General features: G+C 40.7%; 1 protein-coding gene and 1 long non-coding RNA gene across 8 annotated transcripts in view; one reads left to right on the top strand and one right to left on the bottom strand.

Annotated features, from left to right (window-relative positions):
- The window catches only part of GULP1 (GULP PTB domain containing engulfment adaptor 1), a 246,125-nt gene that overhangs the window by 208,387 nt on the left and 21,206 nt on the right, over positions 1–16,532 (top strand). For 6 of the 7 annotated variants that reach the window (XM_060177596.1, XM_060177599.1, XM_060177600.1 and 3 more), the window contains 3 exons: positions 7,698–7,835; positions 14,416–14,532; positions 15,236–15,328. In XM_060177596.1, the coding sequence (XP_060033579.1) occupies positions 7,698–7,835; positions 14,416–14,532; positions 15,236–15,328 (348 nt within the window). The remainder of the gene's footprint in view (positions 1–7,697; positions 7,836–14,415; positions 14,533–15,235; positions 15,329–16,532) is intronic. The other variant, XM_060177601.1, reaches the window with a different exon arrangement.
- Positions 711–9,617, bottom strand: LOC132534236 (uncharacterized). The gene is made up of 2 exons (XR_009545912.1): positions 9,093–9,617; positions 711–1,085 (listed from the first exon to the last, which is right to left on the bottom strand). It is a non-coding gene; the product is annotated as an uncharacterized LOC132534236 (long non-coding RNA).

The following is a 16,532-nucleotide window of genomic DNA, read 5'->3' as shown; positions in this document are numbered from 1 at the left end:
TGTTGCCCTTGTTGTTTTAACGTTGTGATTATTATTGTTGCTGTTGTTATTACTGTCGTTGTTTCTGGATAGGACAGAGAGAAATGGAGAGAGGAAAGGAAGACAGAGGCGGAGAGAAAGATAGACACCTGCAGACTTGCTTCACTCCTGTGAAGTGACTCCCCTGCATATGGGGAGCCGAGGGCTCGAACCAGGATCCTTACTCTGGTCCTTGTGCTTTGCGGCGTGTGCGCTTAACCCATTGTGCTACCACTCAACCCCCGAAGCCTGTCATCCTTTTATTAGTTATTTTGGTTGGGTTTTTCAGTGACCTGTTGTTTTTGGAAAGGTTGATTAAAAAATACTGTAATTATTTCATGGGTAACAAATTCAAGATACCAGGGTTCAAAACATGACTTCTGTTTTCCAACTCCAAGATACTGACTCCTCAGTGTTTCCATACCTTCTCTATCAAACAGGCATTGGAAAAAGCTGGAAAAGAGTCTTCTCAACTGTACTTCTTACAAGGTTTCTCTAGAGCAAGTCACACAATCTCTCTAGGCTTCTATGCCTATCAGATAATATCCTAAAGGAATTAAATGAGATATTGTGTGCATACCTTAAAGTTGTATACACAGAAGTCTATACTAACTAGTAATGCTGTTATTACTAGTTATACTAGTTATACTTTATAAATATTATATATTTATAAAGATGAATAACTTAATAAATTCTTTTTTATATAATTTTTATTTATTAAAAGGAAATACTGACAAAAACCATAGGATAAGAGGGGTACAACTCCACACAATTCCCACCTCCAGAACTCCGTATCCCATCCCCGCCCCTGATAGCTTTTCTATTCTTTATTACTCTGGGAGCATGGACTCAGGGTCATTATGGGGTGCAGAAGGTGGAAGGTCTGGCTTCTGTAATTGCTTCCCCGCTGAACATGGGCATTGACAGGTGAATCAATACTCCCAGCCTGTCTCTCTCTTTCCCTGGTGAGGCAGGGCTGTGGGGAAGCGGGGCTCCAGGACACAATGGTGGGGTCTTATGCCCAGGGAATGATGGTTGGCATCATATTAGCATCTGGAACCTGTTGGCTGAAAATATATATATATATATATCCAAACAAATTGTTGACTAATCATGAACCTAAAGGCTGGAAAAGTTCAGATGAAGATTTGGGGGTCTTTGTTTTATAGATAGTTAGCAGGCCTATTTTAGTTATATTCCAAAGGGCCTATGACTATATTAGTGTTTTTTTTTTTTTTCCTGAGCCTGACATCTGATATGCAGATGGACCCAAGTTACTGTCTGAGGAGATGATGTCATGGCTGGAAAAAGGACCAGAAAACTGGATCAGGGAAGGGAGTAGATCCCAAATATGGGAAAGGTGTATAAATATTGTTGACTGTAAACCCCATTGATTTGATCTGATCTGGGGCCCATATTCAGCTTAGGAGCCTATGTGACCTCTGCATCCCTGTAGATCTGAGCTCACATTCTGTGGTCATGAGTAGGAATGTTCCAAGGTGCCCTAATTTCAGGACCCATCTTCCTCAGGTGGTTAGAGTATGTTGTCCAACCTCCCTTCAGAGGATGAAACATTCTCTACCATTATTGATCCATGTTGAGGGCAAGGTCCAGCAAATCCTAACAAAGGGATTTTCAAAGTTAACCCAATTGCCAAATAATTTGACTACAGCAATAACTATCTATTGCCTTAAACCCTAAGACAGCAGGAACCTCCCACTTCCTCTAAAGAGCCTTTGTTGCCCCCAGTCCAGGAAACTCTAGGGTGGGGCTCACTTTCCTGCATGCTTCTCTCAGTTGATACCAAATGATTTTGCATCTGGTGATCTCAACCTAATCAACCCAATGAGTACCACCTCAGCATGCTTCACTGCAGACTGTGTCCAGACACGTCAGGCGTGGAATGTCAACCCTTCAGCCTCATTACTTGGGTGAGACCTTTCCTTTCATAGGATTCTCTAATTCCATTCCAGGTGGTTCACTTCCTAAAAAAGTCCCAAAACCTAGATATAGACCAGGTTCCATGAGATTGGGCATATGTTCACATGTATCCATAAACTAGGGCAAAATATATAACTGAAAGCAGAAGTACACAATAGTCTGTAGTGAGTCAGTATATACAGCAAGGAATTAGAAAGACCTAAAAAGACACCATAAAGTTCCTAATGAAATAGTGTCTGCATAGACTTAGATACCCTCCTCACCTACTTCCTACTACACTTCCCTCACTCACTCCAAAGCTAATCTTTTCAAAGTAAGGACTACAAAAGCTGAATAAGGCAAGAGACTGGCATACTTCAATGATGACTCTTTAGTCGCTATCAGGCCACCCCAACAGCCGGGGCCCTAATCAGGGAGTCCTGAGATTCCCATACAGACAAGATTGGCCTAGATCTTGAATAAATTCCTCTCTCCATTGTTACTGGCCATCTCTATCAGTACAACACAACTTAATAATTTCTAAATAATATAGCTTTTGATACAATGTTTATCATTTTTATTCTCTTTCAAATATTTTTTTCTTGCTGGTATACTTTTTTTGCTAGTGTTTACACCATCATCTTCACATCTGCTGATTATTTCTTCCATCTCTGTTATTATTTTTGCAAGCCTCTCAAGTCTGTTTGTTAATTCAGCTATTTTGTCTTTTTATTTAGCTATTGTAGCTCTTAGTTCAGTTACGGTAGGTTTTACTTCATTAACTGTGTGGTTTGGATCAGCTGTTGTGGCCTTTAGTTCTGCTGTTGTGCTATTTTGTTGTGCTATTGTGTTTGCTTTGGCTAGCACTGCTAATCATTCTTCTATTTTGGTATTTGGCTTCACACTTTCTTCTTGGCCTGGGTTCCTGTTCTCTTCCAGGGTCTCAGCTGCTGTTCTTCCTGTTCTGCTGTAATTTTCTTTCATGAGGTTTATCACTTCAGTTGCAAACATGTGGACAGGTTTTTCAGGTTCTTTCTCAAAAAATCTGATTGTCTCTGGTTTATTAGACTTTGTTTTCTACACTTTTGCCTTGATTTGTTGGTGTGGCATATTTTTTTCGTCTCCCATTCTGGCTAACGTCAGCCCTTTTCAGATCCTGCTGAGGTTTCACAGGTGGGTGGTCAGATGGGGAGAGTAGGGGTGTGTCACACCAAGATTTCAGTTCGGAACAGACATAAAGTGGTTTCTGAAATGGGTCGCATTCTCAAAGTCATTCTATAGGGCAGGAGGTGCGTCACAGGCTTGGGAAAGTCGTAGAGGTGTTCCTGGTGTGGCCAATGTGATGGGACCCAGTTGTGGACTGGAAGCCATCTGGCTGACTTTAGGAGGATTGTGTGTGGCCAGCAGGTACTCAGCGGGGCTCAGCAACCATGGGGTGTCCCTATGTAGAGAGGACGCAACCTGACCATCTCTTGGTGGAGCACATGGGTCTGGAAGCACAAAAAGGTGAGTTGCAACACTGGGGGACCCCCAGTTTGGTCTGAAACAGAACTGTTGGTTCCCAGGCAGTGTGAACAAGGTCTAGTGGTTGCAGGAGGATGGGCAGTGGCCTCTGGGATCCCTCCTTTGGCAGGAGAGGTGCCAACTGTCCCTGGCTATGTATCCAAAGCAGAAAGTGGGCTCCCACCCTCAGTGATGAGTGCCGGTGATTGTGGGGGTGGGTTTCTTCCCCATTAGTCATGTGTGTGCTGCCTCCGGAGCCGAGGCACTCAGGCAACTCTCATCCTCCATTCAAGGAAGCCCCCTGGGATGTTCAGGCCTCTTGAAACAGGTGCATGAAAGGCTAGGTCCCTCAGTCCCTCAGTGGCCCAAGGAGTCCCTTAGGAGAATGTGGGCTTCTGGAGCCAAGTCACATAGGAAACACACTCCCTTCCACCCTCTACCTGCAGAATCTCCCCCTTACCACCACCAGCAAAACTTGGGTGGGGTGTGTGGTGGCTCTGGGGGCTAGTGGAAGTACTGGGTGCCTCCCAGTGTGTCCTGGCAAACTGACTGGGGTTCACAGGGGTGCTGACTGAAGTAGTGAGTGCAGTGGTCTGGGCCTCCTGAGGCTGCTGGGTGAGGCTGGTTACTGGTGGCAGGCTCCTTTCTCAAGGCTGGCTGTGCAGCAACTGGCAGGACTTGGCAGGGCAAAAGCCTGTGATCCCAAACAGCACATATTATGGTCCAAGACCATCTGGGCAAGGCTCTGGTGATGCTGTGTGTCTCTGTGCCCCAGTGTGGGAAAACTGGCCCAGCAGAGCATATATATGCTTCTCTCTTTCTCTCTTTGTCCCCCTAGCTTTCTCATTAGTTAATAAATAAAAATATATATATATTTTTAAAAGCTACAAGTGCAGTGATAGGGTGATTAATTCATGTGAAACTGTGTACAGATGAAGTTACGTTGTGAGCAGTATGGCAGGTTGTAGAAGGAAGAGAAGATACATGGTTTGGGGTAGGCAGTACTCCTAGTGCAACACTGGTTGCTGCGCTTATGTTTGGGTTCCAAATGGCTGTGTGGGCTCTCTGCCCCGCGAGGGAGGGATCTGTACCTTTAGGTTGTCTTCGCCTCTGCTCAGCGGTTCCCTGGGCTTCTCTTCCTCTGCTTTTGGGTTTTCTGTGACTCACAGTTGATTCTAGTTACAGATGGTTCCCAAAGTTTCTATACCTGCAGTTTTTATTGTTTCTGGTTCGCAGAGAAGAGTCGCAGCACAGTCGTGGTCACCATCTCCCCCCAGCCCGTTTTCAGGATTTTAATGGGAAGAAGAATCTGCTTTCGTTGCTTCTCAACTTGAAGAGCTGTCTTGGATTTTTGAGTATTTGAATTTCTTATAAACTTGATTATATTACATGTGGAGAGCAATAGCCACTTTGCCCTTATATAGAAACAAAAGGTACCATTTACTTTGAGACCATAAGAGCATATAGATAACGTTCATTAGAGAGAGACAGAGAGAGAGAATTTTACCAATTTTTCTGAGCATCAGAGCCCAGAGGAGACTCTTAAAATGGCATCTGTTAAAAGCCCACACAAGTACACACGTTTGTTGGTTTGGTTTGGTTGTTTCTGTTTTCTTTTTCTTTTCTTTCTCCACCTCCCCCATCCCCAAGCAATGCTCCCTTCTGGCCCATGATTGTGAAGGGAGTTGAATTTGGGACTTGAGAGCCTCAGACATGGGTGATTTTTGCTGTATCACCTGCCCCACACAGGTCTTTCAGACTCAGAATCTGCAGTGAAATATTTATTTTTGGTAAAAGTTGCAATTTAGGGGCCAGGCAGTGGCGCACCTGGTTGAGTGCACAAGGACCTGGGTTCAAGACCCTGGTCTCTACCTGTAAGGGGAAAGCTTCTCAAGTGGTGGAGCAGGACTGCAGATGTCTCTCTGTCTCTCCCTCTTTCCATCTCCACCTCCCCTCTCAATTTCTGGATGTCTCTATCCAATAAATAAATAAAGATAAAAAATTATTAAAAGTTGTAATATGAGAGGAAAAATCAAGCTTTTGCTGGTCCTAAAATAGTCATAATAAAATAAAAATGTATGAGACAAAATTTTGAAATACTGTATCAATATTGTACTTTATAAATAATAGGCAGTTTATCCCATTTGGAAGAATAAAAGTGAAAGCAACCTCACACACACACACACACACGTACTCTAGTAAAAATCTATGAAAACGATATAAAAACTCAAACACACACAAGTTATGTATCAGCTTCCTTTCCTAGTATACTTTTGTGTGAGGGCACTTAGATTAGTGAGGGTAAGCTTCCCTGTAAGCTACGTAAACGATGCAGCTGCATGTTATTACCCCTACAGATTGAAAACAAAACCTTTTCCTATATGATAAAGCAACTAATAGTTCCTCTCTCTGTATCAGTACCAAGGTGGTTCAGTGTCTAAACTGAAGCAGGCCTATTGTCAATATTTGGAAGCTGTAGTGCAGCTGAAGACCATTGTTTGATTGACTGTATTAACAATCAAAGCAAAAACCATGTCGTGGATTAATCTCTATTAATCAGTAAAAGTACTGAAAGATAATAGTCTTGGACAAGTGTGATCATTCACTATAGAACCAGTCACACACACAAAAGGAGGAATGACCTCAGATTCATACAATATACTTCTGTATCTTAATTTCCGCGTTTCCTGTGTAACCCTTTGGTGATTGACCACTTGCCATATACAAGCAAAGAATCCAGTCCCATTGTCAACATTTTCTTGGAATGTATTTATATATCTCACTTGGTGTAGTCATTTTCAGTCTGGCAAGGAGGAATACGGATCAGAAAGATGTGTGTCATCAGACTGACACATTAATCATTGTGACGGATGATTGTGCATCTAGAGAGAGAGAGATACAGACATTTGGCTGCAATGTTTCATTCTACGGATTAGCAAATTCAATTCACCGATTTGGAAGTTGTGTGTAGTCTTTCCCCTTCACTGCTGAAGTAAAACACACAAGCATCAAGGTTCATTTCATGAATTATAGGGAAGGCATATAAACTAAAATTTAATTTAAAAAAATTACAAATGGGGGCCCGGGTAGTGGCGCACCTGGTTGAGTGCACATATCACAATGTGCAAGGACCTGGGTTCGAGCCCGCGGCCCCGACCTGCAGGAGGAAAGCTTTGTGAGCAGTAAAGTAGTGCTGCAGGTGTCTCTCTGTCTCTCTCCCTTTCTATCACCCTCTTGATTTCTGGCTGTCTCTTCAATAGATAAAGATAATAATTTTTTAATTACAAATGCTGATCTGCAGTGAATAAAGCATTGTACTCTTAATCTCAAGCATGACATCCCGAGTTGAATTCCCGGTAACAGCCTGCTCTAGAGTGACATCTGGTTCTTTCTCTCTTTCTCCTCCTAGCTTTCTCATTAGCTAATAAATAAAATATTTAAAAAAACTACAAGTGGGGAGTTGGGCAGTAGCGCAGCAGGTTAAGCGCACGTGGAGCAAAGCTCAAGGACCAGCGTAAGGATCCCGGTTCAAACCTACGGCTCCCCACCTGCAGGGGAGTCGCTTCACAGGCGGTGAAGCAGGTCTGCAGGTGTCTGTCTTTCTCTCCCCCTCTCTGTCTTCCCCTCCTCTCTCCATTTCTCTCTGTCCTATCTAACAACGACGACATCAACAACAACAACAATGGAAAACAACAAGGGCAACAAAAAGGAAAATAAATATTAAAAAAACTGCAAGCGCAGTGATAGTGTGATTAATTCATGTGAAACTGTGTGCAGATGAAGTGGCATCGTGAGCAGTATGGCAGGTTGCAGAAGGACAGAAGAAAAGCACAGCGTTGGAAAGAGTCCTGCTATTTTTAGTTTTGTGGAAGAAGCTCACTTGCTGGCTTTCTCTCTGTCTCTTTCCCTCTCTCTCTAAGCTTCAGTGTCTTCCTGAATAAAATTTCAGAATTTAAAATAATTGTCTTCTACAAGTTCTTGCACCACAGGAAGTTCACAAAACTCTCATATATTATGTGTGTCTTTCTAAGTCTTGCTGAAATGGCTATCTTCATTTATTCTTGAGCTAGGCTGTCCATCTGCATTCATACTTGTTTAAGTTTGTGGTGTCTATCATTGCAAAACCGATTCGGGCAGATGATTATTTCACTTTGAAAGTCCTAAGTTGCATATTAATGAAGACATTAGAAGAACTGTTATTGCAGAAAAGTGGTGGGCAAATCTCATCAACTGTTCGTTTCCATCTGTGTTAACAGGAAGTCCAGCACAATTGCCAGCTTCATAGAATATCATTTTGTGCAGATGATAAAACTGACAAGAGGATATTCACTTTCATATGTAAAGATTCTGAGTCAAATAAGCATTTGTGCTATGTGTTTGACAGTGAGAAGTGTGTAAGTATACCAGATGTTCTAGGGTGGTTTGCTCTGTGGGATAAGCCAGGAACTGTCTTGTTTCCGGCCTCGCTAAAGTATTTGGAAATGAATAAAGTCTGCAAATACTTAACGACACTAATATATTCAGCCTGTTGTGAGAATATGTTTCAGAATTTCATCCCTAAGGAAAATCTCATGTTCATGGACACAAGTTTGCATGCAAATTTCTTTTCTTAGAAGGTCATGCCTGGTTATGTGATTACGCAATGATGTCTTTTATAATCATTTAGTTAACTTGCAGTTTTAGTCACAACTATAGTAGTGTGCACGTAATGCAAGGAGCGACCAGAGTTATCTCTTTTTTTTTTTCCTCCTGGAATGTGATGAAAGTAATTTTAAGCACCAGAAATGAAATCTCTATGACTCCTTTGAAAAGATCCATTACTTTGCAAATTTGGTCTTGATTATCATTTTTTTTCAGAAAAACAGAATATAATGATAGGTGATAGGAGTGTATGTATATGAAGTTCTGAGCGAGTCACAACAATCAGGGAATTCCAAAGGCTGCAAGTTCTTTAATTCTCCGGACTCTTAAGGAAAACCCTAGGTCTTGATTTGAAGTGTAAGTTAATGCTAAGCGTGACCTAGTTTGAGACCTGGTTACAGTACTAAGATGAGCATTCCAAGCACACACTGTAATCACTAGAGACATGAATGAGGAAAAACATCTTAACACTATTGGCTTAGGCAAGAGGAAGGACTTCATTCACTTGCTTATTTCCAGTGACGTCAAAAGTAGCAAAGGGCTATGATGTTACCACTTTTCATATGATCATTTCTCTGGTGTCACTTTGTGAGGTTATTGAAAAGAGAAACCTATTTACTTTCTCATGTAACATATATGGAATGGAGAAAAAGATGATCAAATTTTTTCTTAAAGAAAAAAATTTTTTCTTGGAAAAAACTTAGAAAAAACAGAGCAATGTAGTTGGGGAGTTAGTATAATGATGTGCAGAAAGACCTTCATGCCTGAGGCTCTAGCGTCTCAGCCGATCCTTTACAACCAGAAGCTGAGCAGTGCTCTGGTTAGAAAAAGGAGGAAAGAAAAAAAAAAAGAAGAAAGGCAAAAAAAAAAAAGTAGAAGACATTATTATCTATATGTTTTAAACAGGGTTCTTTTATAGACAAACAGATGTGATAAACTACTTGACATCATAATACTGTTTGAGAATTTAATGGACATTATTGAACATCTCACTAAAAAACAGTACTTACCCATATGAGGCAGTCAGGAGTTCTGTTGAATAAATTTGTATTTAGTGCTACAGTGTCTCTTAATCATGACTATTTGCAGATAGTCTTTTCTCTGTGTGACTAAGAATATGAAAGCTAATGTCCAGGGGCGGGGAGGTGGCACACTTGGTTGAGCACACACGCTACATATGGAAGCCAGTTCAAGCCCCCAGTCCCCACCTGCAGTGGGAAACCTTTGCAGCTGATGAAATAGGGCTGCAGGTGTCTCTCTGTCTCCCCCTTCCTTCTGATTTCTGGCTGTCTCCATCCAATAAATAAAGACAATAATAAATAAATTTTTAAAAACTAATATCCATTAACTATCCTCTCTGTGTAAGGCTAAAATGACTAGTAATCTTGTGTTGATTTTTTAAAATTATGAATGAGTGAAAGAGAGAGAGAAAATGAGAGACTTGGGCGCCACTTGTTTATATATTGTATATAATCAAACCAAGGACATCTGGCATGCAGAGCTTAACACACACACACACACACACACACACACACACACACACACACACACCTGGCCATAGGGTTTGATTTTTTAAATTTATTGTTGGATAGACACATAAATTGAGAGGAAAGGAGGAGACAGAGAGAGGGAAAGAGACAGAGAGACACCTGCAGCCCTGCTTCACCACTTTTGAAGTTTTCCCCCCTGCAGATGGTGACCAAGGGCTTGAACCCAGGTCCTTGCACGCTGTAATGTGTGCACTTAACCAGGTGCACCACCACCTGGCCCCAGTATTTAATATTTTTTAAAGATTTTTTTCATTTATTCACAAGAAGCAGGAAGTCAGAGCTTCTTTCCTGCCCATATTGTGATGGGGGTTGAACTCAGAACCTCTTGTATGCTAGTCCTGAGCTGTCGGCTCCAGAAATACAGTAATAGATATGTAAACTAGGATTATGCCCTTTATTTATAGGGATAGTTTCAGTTTTAAATGATTATATAAGGAAAAGTAAAAGGATTAAAATTCAACAACCTAGGGCTGAGGATACAGCAGAATGAGTGTGCCAAACAGCTGTCAAGCCTGGGGCTCTTAGTTTCCGGGTCCAATCCCTAGCACTACCATAAACCAGAGATGAGCAGTACTTTGGGGGAAAAAAAGAATTAAAGAGCTTTAAGGAAGTAGAATAAGGGGGCCGGACGGTAGCGCAGCGGGTTAAGCTCACATGGCGCAAAGTGCAAGGACCAGTATAAGGATCCCAGTTCGAGCCCCCAGCTCCCCACCTGCAGGGGAGTCACTTCTCAAGCGGAGAAGCAGGTCTGCAGGTGTCTGTCTTTCTCCCCCCCATCTTCTTCTCCTCTCTTGATCTCTCTCCATCCTATACAACAATGACAACATCAATAACAACAATAATAACCACAACAAAAATTTAAAAAAAAAAAAAAAAGAGCAACAAGGGGAAAAAAAATCCACTCCTCCAGGAGCAGTGGATTCGTAGTGCACGCACTGAGCCCCAACAATAACCCTGGAGGCAAAAAAAGAAGGTAGAATAACTTAGAGCAATAGTTGTTTAAAAGAAAGAAAAATCTGCATATTTTATATACTTAATGATCTGGGGACTCTGTTTATATAAATTTACTAACGTACATTTAACTCTACAGCGGTGGTCTGTAGATTTCACTGTTCATCAATTTCTGTCTCCCTTCCTCCCTCCGTATGTGTGGGGCCTTTAGAGTATTCAGATTTGAAATCTAGGCTCACTGCTCATGACGATAATTAGGGCAAGTTAGATCTACACCTTTACGGAATTATAGCAGTTGCATTCCATGTTTTGTGGAGATGACATATAGAATTACTGTGGGAATCAAATAAGGTAATGATGCAGAATCCATACCAGACAGTGAACCGTCTTAAATAGATAAATGTCTTATGATAGCATACATGCCTAAAAAAAAAAAAAAAAAAATTGGTAGACAAGCTGGCTCCAAGATGTGTGAAAATTTGGTGGCTGTTGCTAAGATGGTGGTAGGAGCACAGACTTTTGGCAGTAGACTCTACGTCAGACTGTTCCCTATAATCTCTTAGTACTGTAAGCCATTATTAATCACAAATTCTAAAAATGGCTTACAAAATAGAATGATATATGTCAAAAGAAAGATAAATTGTTTTTTTTAATTTTTATTTATTGACGAGAAATATTGACAAGACCATAGACTAAGGGGTATAATTCCACATAATTCCCACCACCAAGACTCTGTATCCCATCCCCTCCCCTGATAGCTTCCATATTCTTTATCTGTCTAGGAGTATGGACCCAGGGTCGTTATGGGATGCAGAAGGTGGAAGGTCTGGCTTCTGTCATTGCTTCCTCACTGAACATGAGCACTGACAGGTCAATCCATACTCCCAGCCTGTCTGAGAAATTGTTTTGTTTTTTTTTAAACTATCATGTGGACCTGGGAGATAGAATAATAGTTATGCAAAAAGAAAAAAGAACTTATACCTGAGGATCTGAAGTCCCAGGTACAGCTCCACCCCTACCCCCCAAAAAAAAAACTTAGCAGTGCTCTGGTAAAAATAAATAGATCAATAATAAGTAAAATACAGCAAAAGCTATCATGTAAACAATTGATAATGAAGCTAAGTGTTACTGATCATGAATTAGCAATCTGGCCTTTTATTTATTTTTTATTTCTTTATTGGGGGGATTAATGTTTTACAGTGTGTACGTGCATAACATTTCCCAGTTTTCCACATAACAATACAACTCCTACCAGGTCCTTTGCCATCATGTTCCAGGACCTGAGCTCTCCCCCCCAGCCACGCACCCACCCACCCAGAGTCTTTGACTTTGGTGCAAGACACCAACTCCAGTCCAAGTTCAGCTTAGTGTTTTCCCTTCTGATCTTGTTTTTCAACTTCTGCCTGTGAGTGAGATCATCCCATATTCCTCTTTCTATTTCTGCCTTATCTCACTTCACATTTCTTCAAAGCTCCATCCAAGAAGGTGAATTCACCATTTTTAATAGCTGAGTATTTTTAATAGCTGTGTATCTAGCCCACAACTTGATCAGTGACTCATCTGTTGTTGGACACCTGGGTTGCTTCCAGGCTTTGCATCCTGGCCTTTTACTGGAACCTCAGCATCCAGGGAGGCGGGTTCTCCTGGGTGCAGTGCAGGACTTGCTTCCACAAAGCCCGACTTTGATCTCTGTCAACACTACGTGAGAAGGGGTCAGTGCACACTCTATCTCCCTCTCCATTTTCTTTTTTAAAATTTTATATTTCTTTAGTATGTTTATTTATTGGATAGAGACAGCCAGAAACTGAGAGGGAAGGGGAAGATAAGAGGGAGAAAGACAGAGAGACAGCGCAGCCCTGCGTCACCACTCACAAAGCTTTCCCCCTGCAGGTGGGGAACTATTTTCTGGAGTATATTATTTCATCATTTGAGGGTCACATATTAAGACTTTGAACTCATAATCCCAAGGGTAGGAAAGACAACCATAGTTTGAAAATGTGTCTTTTTATTACGAGACATACACAGAGATGTTGCATAAATTTTAAAAATTCGGAACAGAAAAAAAACAACAACACTTCCATATCACAACTTATACGCCATCTTTTTGTCACCGCTCTTACCACACACCTGCCCGATTTCACTGCTTCAGGTGTATGTTTCTTTTGTTTGTCTGATTTGTTGTCCTTGTTTCTGTGAATTTCAGACAGAAGAAGACAGAAAGGAGCAGAGACAGGGCGGGAGGAGTTCACCACAGCATGACCCCATGCATGGTGCTTCCAATGGCGCTTGGGGCTCTAACCTGGGTCCTTTTTTTAAAAAAAAAAATTATATTTATTTATTTATTTATTTTCCCTTTTGTGGCCCTTGTTTTTCATTGTTGTTGTCGTTGTTATTGCTATTGATGTTATCATTAGATAAGACAGAGAGAAATGGAGAAAGGTGGGGAAGACAGAGAGGGGGGAAAGAAAGACGCCTGCAGACCTGCTTCACCGCTTGTGAAGCGACTCCCCTGCAGGTGGGGAGCTGGGAGCTCGAACCGGGATTTTTAAACCCGTCCTTGCACTTAGCGCCACATGCACTTAAGCCGCTGCGCTACCGCCAGACTCCCCAGTTTGGGTCCTTATACATAGCAAAATGTGTGCTTTCCTTGGTGGGCTATCTCTATGCCCCTTGTTTTGTTTTAATATTAATATTTCATCCCCATATCTAATACAACTAACTTCTTTTTGCCACCGGTACTATTACTGGGGCTCCCTGCCTATACAGCTTCAAGTTTCCTGGTAGTCATTTTTTTCTGTTTTTATTAATTTTTGATAGAAGGTGAGAGAAAGTGGGAAATTGAAATAGAAAGAAGGAGAGATAACTGCAACACTGTTCCACTGCTCATTAAGCTTCTTCCCTGCAAGTGGGGACTGGGGTCTTAAACCCCTGTCCTCATGCATGGCAATGTATAAGAAAGACAGCTCACCTGTTGACAATGTTTTTATTTACTCATTTATTGTATAGACATGGATAGAAATTGGTGGGGGTGGAGAGAGAAGAGAGACAGAAAGATGAGGGGCCGGTTGGTGACACACATGATTAAGTGCACATATTACCATTTGCAAGGACACAGGTTTGAGCCCCCAGTCCCCACCTTGCAGAGGGGAAGGCTTCATGAGTGGTAAAGTAGGGCTACCAGTGTCTCTCTGTCTCTCTCCCTCTCCGTCTCCTCTTGATTTCTGTCTGTCTCTATTAAATAAATAAAGATAATAAAAAAGAGAGGGACAGACAGAAAGACGCATGAAGCTTCACTGCCTGGAGCTTTCCCACTGCAGGTTAGAATCAAGGGCTTGAACCTAGGTTCTTCCCATTGTAACCTGTGCTCAACCAGGTGCACCACCACCCAGTCCCTGACAGTCTTCCTAGGTAGTTTTATGTACTTATTTTGTATTTTTAGTCAACTGTGATTAACGTGCATGACTAAAATATAAAGCACTACAAATGTTTTTATGGCTTAAAGTTGTGAAGGAAAATAGTGAACTACAAAATGAGAGTGTCTTAAATAATCTGGTTTATTTAAAGTGCACGTTTAAATTTAGATTGAACATAGCAGATCACAAAGTTTTCAGAACTGTATTTAATTAGTTAAAGCATAACAGCACATATACCAGAGCGATGTCTGGTTCTTCCTCTTTCTCTCTTCCTATCTTTATCATGAATAAATTAGTAAAATCTTTTTAAAAATTGCTTAAAGATAAAAAAGAAGTATCACCACATGTGACTGTTCTTCTTGACTGAAAGAACTTCTGAGGTAATTCCTATTAAAATGTAAATCTTCTTTGTTACAAAGGCTGAAGAGATAACTTTAACCATTGGTCAAGCATTTGACCTGGCGTACAGGAAATTTCTAGAGTCTGGAGGAAAAGATGTGGAAACAAGAAAGCAGATTGCAGGGTTACAGAAAAGAGTGAGTAAACTACGTTTTCTGTTTCACATTGACCTGGTGTAAACACAGGGAAACTTGCATCATCCAGCAGATTTAGAAGACCTGCCATTAAATTTGCCCCACACTGATTGGAACTGCTTTCACTGTGTTCCTATAATTTTTCATCCTTGATCCCCTGCACAGTTTTTAACTGTTTTATATTGAATTCCCATAAGAACTTAGTGTTCTCATGTGACTTTGCTTCACTTCCTGATGCTTCTCATGGGGATCAGAGCAGCAGAAGCAGCAGATGCTGGGTAAGTGGTTTCCCATGCAGATCAGATTCCTCTGTAATTAAGTTACATTTCTTCTCCATTCTCTTCAGAGTCATCATCAGGAACATTCACTGTTCTGTGGTTGTACTCTCACATCTGGGTACGCACACACACAGTGCAGCGAGCAAACACACTTTAGATATTCAGGAACATGACATTTACACATGTGTAAAAGCGTATTTGAAGCTTACTGATGTGTGTCTTTTAGTGACCTACAATACTCCGATATTTCCCAAGTTTTATCATATAATTTTCACCCCAGTGCAAAAAACCAGATTAATTCTTTTTTTTTCTTAAATAGACACAGTTCGTAAATAAAATTTTATTTATGAATGTAGTCAATGTAGTAATCAATATTTATTTCCAAGACTAAACCACTGAGAGTTATCCAATCATCATTTTCTTTTTAGATTCAAGATTTGGAAACAGAAAACATGGAACTTAAGAGTAAAGTACAAGATTTGGAAAACCAGTTAAGAATAACCCAAGTATCCACATCTCCTGTAAGTATCCAGAGCATGCATGGGGTTTGCTCTGCAGCATCTCTGGATAAATTATCTCTGGGATGTTTCAGATAATATTCTGAGATTCTAGAGAGGAAAATCAAATTAAGGAAAGTGAATTTAAAAATTAAAATGTCCAGGCTGGGGAAACAGCATAATGGTTCTATAAAAGACTTTCATGCCTGAGACCCTGAGGTCCCAGGTTCTGTCCCCAGTACCACCATAAGCCAGAGCTGAGAAGGGCTCTCTCTCTCTCTCTCTGTATCTCTCATTAAAAAAATAATAAAATATTTTTTAAAAATTAAAATGGCCTAAATTATGTAGATAGGTCAGCCCAAAGTTTTTCTTTCGGCTGTTCATTTTTGTTGTTCTAGACTATTTTACATTCACTTTAATCCTTCTCTCTTTGTGACATATTCTGTATTTTGAAATCCTACTGATTACTCTTTACTATGATGAGATTTAATGAGCTATGCCAGTGTACCCCTGGAGAACTGAACTTCATTGTGGAAATTGTTCTGTTAACAAGACCAAACTTGGCATAATGGTTATGCAAAGAGACTGTCATGCCTGAGGCTCCAAAGCCCCAGGTTCAATCCCCCATACCAGTATAAACCAGAGCTGATCAGTGCTCTGGTTAAAAAAAAAAAAGGCCAAATTTGACTTCTCATATTATATGGCAAGGATTCCCACTGGGAGACTTCCAGCTGTATTTCAAACATTAAAATGAATCACTGCAGATGTCATTCTAGTATTTATAAATACATTAATACATTATTTTCATTTATTAGTTATTTGAAATCCAGCCAAATATATTGCAACAAGGGAAACATCAGGTTTGAAAGAATGAGGGCAAGGGAGATTACATAATAGTTATGCAAAGAGACTCTCATCCCTGAGGTTCCAAAGCCCCAGGTTCAATCCCCCACACCAATATAAACCAGAGCTGATCTGTGCACTGGTTAAAAAATTTTAAAAAGTCCAAATGACCTTTTACATAACATGGCAAAGATTCCCACTGGGAGAATCCAGTTGTGTTTCAAGCACTAAAATGAGTCTGCAAATGTCATTCAAGTATTTATAAATATAGTATTTTTATTTATGATTTATTTGAAATCCTCTCCTCAGTGCCATGAATAATATCATTATATCATGATTTTGGTTAAGGGAGATTTTTGAAAGAAGATAGAATTTTAAACAATGC

This window comes from Erinaceus europaeus, chromosome 18, assembly GCF_950295315.1.
Source record: "Erinaceus europaeus chromosome 18, mEriEur2.1, whole genome shotgun sequence".
Classification (NCBI taxonomy): Eukaryota; Metazoa; Chordata; class Mammalia; order Eulipotyphla; family Erinaceidae; genus Erinaceus; species Erinaceus europaeus.
Note: the sequence above shows the minus strand (reverse complement) of the source record. Positions and strands in the feature narration are given on the sequence as shown.